Source organism: Etheostoma spectabile, chromosome 23 (genome assembly GCF_008692095.1).
Source record: "Etheostoma spectabile isolate EspeVRDwgs_2016 chromosome 23, UIUC_Espe_1.0, whole genome shotgun sequence".
Taxonomy (NCBI): domain Eukaryota; kingdom Metazoa; phylum Chordata; class Actinopteri; order Perciformes; family Percidae; genus Etheostoma; species Etheostoma spectabile.
The window spans coordinates 7,160,985-7,164,185 of NC_045755.1; the positions used below are offsets into that span (position 1 = coordinate 7,160,985).

Here is a 3,201-nt window from a genome sequence, read left to right on the forward strand (position 1 = left end):
TGTCCCTCTTTTCGGCCGGATGTCCGTTACCTTCTGCTTTCTTTGTGTTGAAATTTTCAACTCTGGTGGATTCATGAGGACTGTGGTTAACTGCTCCTCAAATCTGTGTAGGGTAAATCCAGACAGCCAGCTAGACTATCTGTCCAATCTGAGTTTCCTGTTATACAACTAAAACAACCTTTGAACGTACACGTTACACCAAAACCAGTTACTTCTCGTGGCTATTTTGTAGCAGCACCATGGCTCCGTCCGGAATTTAGCACAGAGAAATGCCAATAAACCAAGTCATGTTTTTCTCCCATCCAGGCGCTGTGAAGGAAGGTCTGGCAATGCGCACACACACACGAAAGCAGCTACAGAAGTATTTGTGGGCACTTTTCTGCTTTATTGGAAAATAGACAGTAGAAGTGTGACAGGTAATGAAGGGGCATGCCATACAGCATAGGTCAGCAACTGATCTTGACCCAGGGTGTGATTACATGCTCAGCATTTTATTAGTACACAAAGTTATTCATGCATTTATTTTCTTGATTTATTTACCACCTCAGGTTAAGCGTCTGAGGGATCTAGAGAAGGAGAAGGACGCACTGTGCTCCGGTCTGGAGATCCTGGAGAAGGCCCGTCTCTGGTACCTGCAGCGGCTGAAGGAGAACAGAGTCAGACAGGACAACACCGAGCGCAGCAGTGGGGTCGGCACCTGCCAGGAAGGTGCAGCAGAGGTGTGAGGCAGGGGCTGGGTTTAGGGCCTCATTGACTTCCCTGACTAAAATTCAGTGTACTGCTACTTATTGGGTCTCTATACACCTGTATCTCTGCAGGCTTGGTCCTGCCTCCTCAGGTCTCGTATCCAGCGAGTGAATGGCTCTCTGGGTTCTGTGATGAGTGAGCCCAGTGTCAGCAGCAGCTGCACGTCTCTGCCTGACACTGTGGCAGACAGCAACCTCCGCTGGCACAACACGGTACTGACTCAGGTGAGGATACAGAAATGTTGGCTCATTTCTCGAGTAGTAAATTAATTTGCTGTAAGCCTTGAAATTCGTCAAACACAATTTTTTTTAACCCCCATTTTTTTCTTTCTTGTGACACAACTGTGAAATCAGTGTTAGTTCCCCTTTAAATGATCTTTGCAAACAGAGGATTCTTTTGGTTCAATTTTCCGTCATTCTTGATTGATCAGTCTGTTTGCATCTATATGAAATGGTTGTGTTTTCCTCCTTTGACAGGAGGTGAGTGACAAGAACCGTCAGATCTTCATGTTGGAATTGGAAAAAGACGCTCTTGTTGAACAGCTCAATGAACTGCAGGCCCATTGATTGCATTTACACACACAAAAGCTCTAGTGCAAACTTACATTTAACTTTTTTTGTCACACAGGTGCTAACTTTGAACTCCTTGTAAATATGTATTTAAATGAATAAATTACAGTAAAGGATGCATCAATAAGCTTCAGTGTGTTATTTTCAATACCAACCAGTTTTGTTGAATAACTTAACCGACATATTAATATTGCTGTAATGAGTCAGTAACTGACTTTATTATAGCCAAGCCCTGCTGTCAGTACGCACCAAATAACTATTAATGAGAAGCCATTAACCACATGAGCTGCTAACGTACTAGGAATTTACAGTTAATCTTATAATGATGATAATACTCATCTTTTTTCTTCTTGATGTAAAAAACATATCAGTTTGGGAATTTATAATATTAGCAGGCCAGAAACACCTTACAATAAAGGACAATATGCACAGTGGAAATCATTGAAGTTTAGTACTTAGAAAGAATTTTGAGGTATTTGTACTTTACTAGAGTTTGTTTTCATTTTATTCTACTTTATTCACACTATATCGTTTTAAGGGTCAAACTATTCCAAAAAGTTCCACCTTCACCAACTACAACATTAGAGTACTGCATGTTAATGCACCAACAATTATGATCCAATAATATAATACACTGCTGGGGACCCTTCTGCACATTGAGTACTTTTACTTTTGGTAATTTAAGTACATTGTGTCACCAAAACTTCTGCACTTAAGTAGTAGTTTACTGTTTTTTTTACCCCTACCAAATGCAATCCAAACATTATTTTGGAACACTTGAATCAACATCCCACAGGTTAAATCACTAATGTATGATAAAATACCAAATGGTGACATTGATACAATAAATGTGCTTTTACAGTGACATTTCCAAGGCAGCGAAGAGACTTTGCAAGAGAGAGAGATAGAGAGAGTTTTTAAGCGGATGTGCATCAATATTGTTTCTGCAGTGTAAAGGATACAACCCAGCATCTTGTGTTACTCCCAGTTGTTCCGTTTCCGTCTCTTGATGTGGGCTCTCTGTCTCGACATGTCGCAGCAACCTTTCCCGGTGGTCCCGCACTTAACTTCAACTGATAAACTTTATCTATCCAAGTCATTGTGCAACGTTTGCAGACCTTTTCTCTCCTGCACTGCACACAACATTAGCAGACTTAATATAGAACTCTGATCCGTCTGACACCACGTGCTCTCTGATCATATTATTTTAGCTTTCCTTTGTCCATTTCAACAAACAAATCTCTACTCCATCTTAATCAATCATTCTACCTTTTCCTTTTGACTTCGGCCTTTTTTCATGCCTTCCTGATTCACAGAATCCTATTTTGTATGCTGATCCCCACAAGTTGAATGTTGGAAATATTCAGTGTGTGTTTAGTGTGTGTTTAGAGGCCGATGCTGGCCCAGTGGAGGAGATGTTGCAAATGAATAATGCAGGAGGAAATAAATTGAAATGATCCAGATGATTCCCCAAAGTTAAAAACTTTTTTTTCTGTCTTCTGTATTAATGAATCATCTGTGCATTAGCAACAACTTTTCCAGTAAAATAAAGCAGTGCCTGCAAGGAATCTGTGCTGGAATCAGATTAAAATCATCCCGTGCGCATCAAGAGAGAAAACATCCATTATGGCAGAGGCTTTCATTTAAGTAGCTTCATGTTCTCTATCTTCACAGTGCCACTGAACCATCAAGCCCAGGGTACCAGCACTTGGCTAATTATTGGGTCTGATTCACAACTGCACAGCCAAACAGCTTTTGTTATGGGTATGTCACCCCTTTGTGGCTGTCAATGCCATTCTTCCATACCAGCACGGATCACTTAAACTGCACTCTGCAGGGTGCACCAAAGCCCTTTTACTTGTATACAATAGCCTGTTATTCCCCC

General features: G+C 41.0%; 1 protein-coding gene across 1 annotated transcript in view; it reads left to right on the top strand.

Moving 5' to 3' along the window:
• LOC116673270 (suppressor APC domain-containing protein 1) overlaps positions 1-1,440 on the top strand; it is a 4,995-nt gene extending 3,555 nt beyond the window's left edge. Inside the window, exons 2-4 of the mRNA XM_032505459.1 lie at positions 549-719; positions 819-971; positions 1,224-1,440. Of these exons, the coding sequence (XP_032361350.1) occupies positions 549-719; positions 819-971; positions 1,224-1,313 (414 nt within the window). The 3' untranslated portion in view covers positions 1,314-1,440. The remainder of the gene's footprint in view (positions 1-548; positions 720-818; positions 972-1,223) is intronic.
• Positions 1,441-3,201: the final 1,761 nt, after the last annotated feature.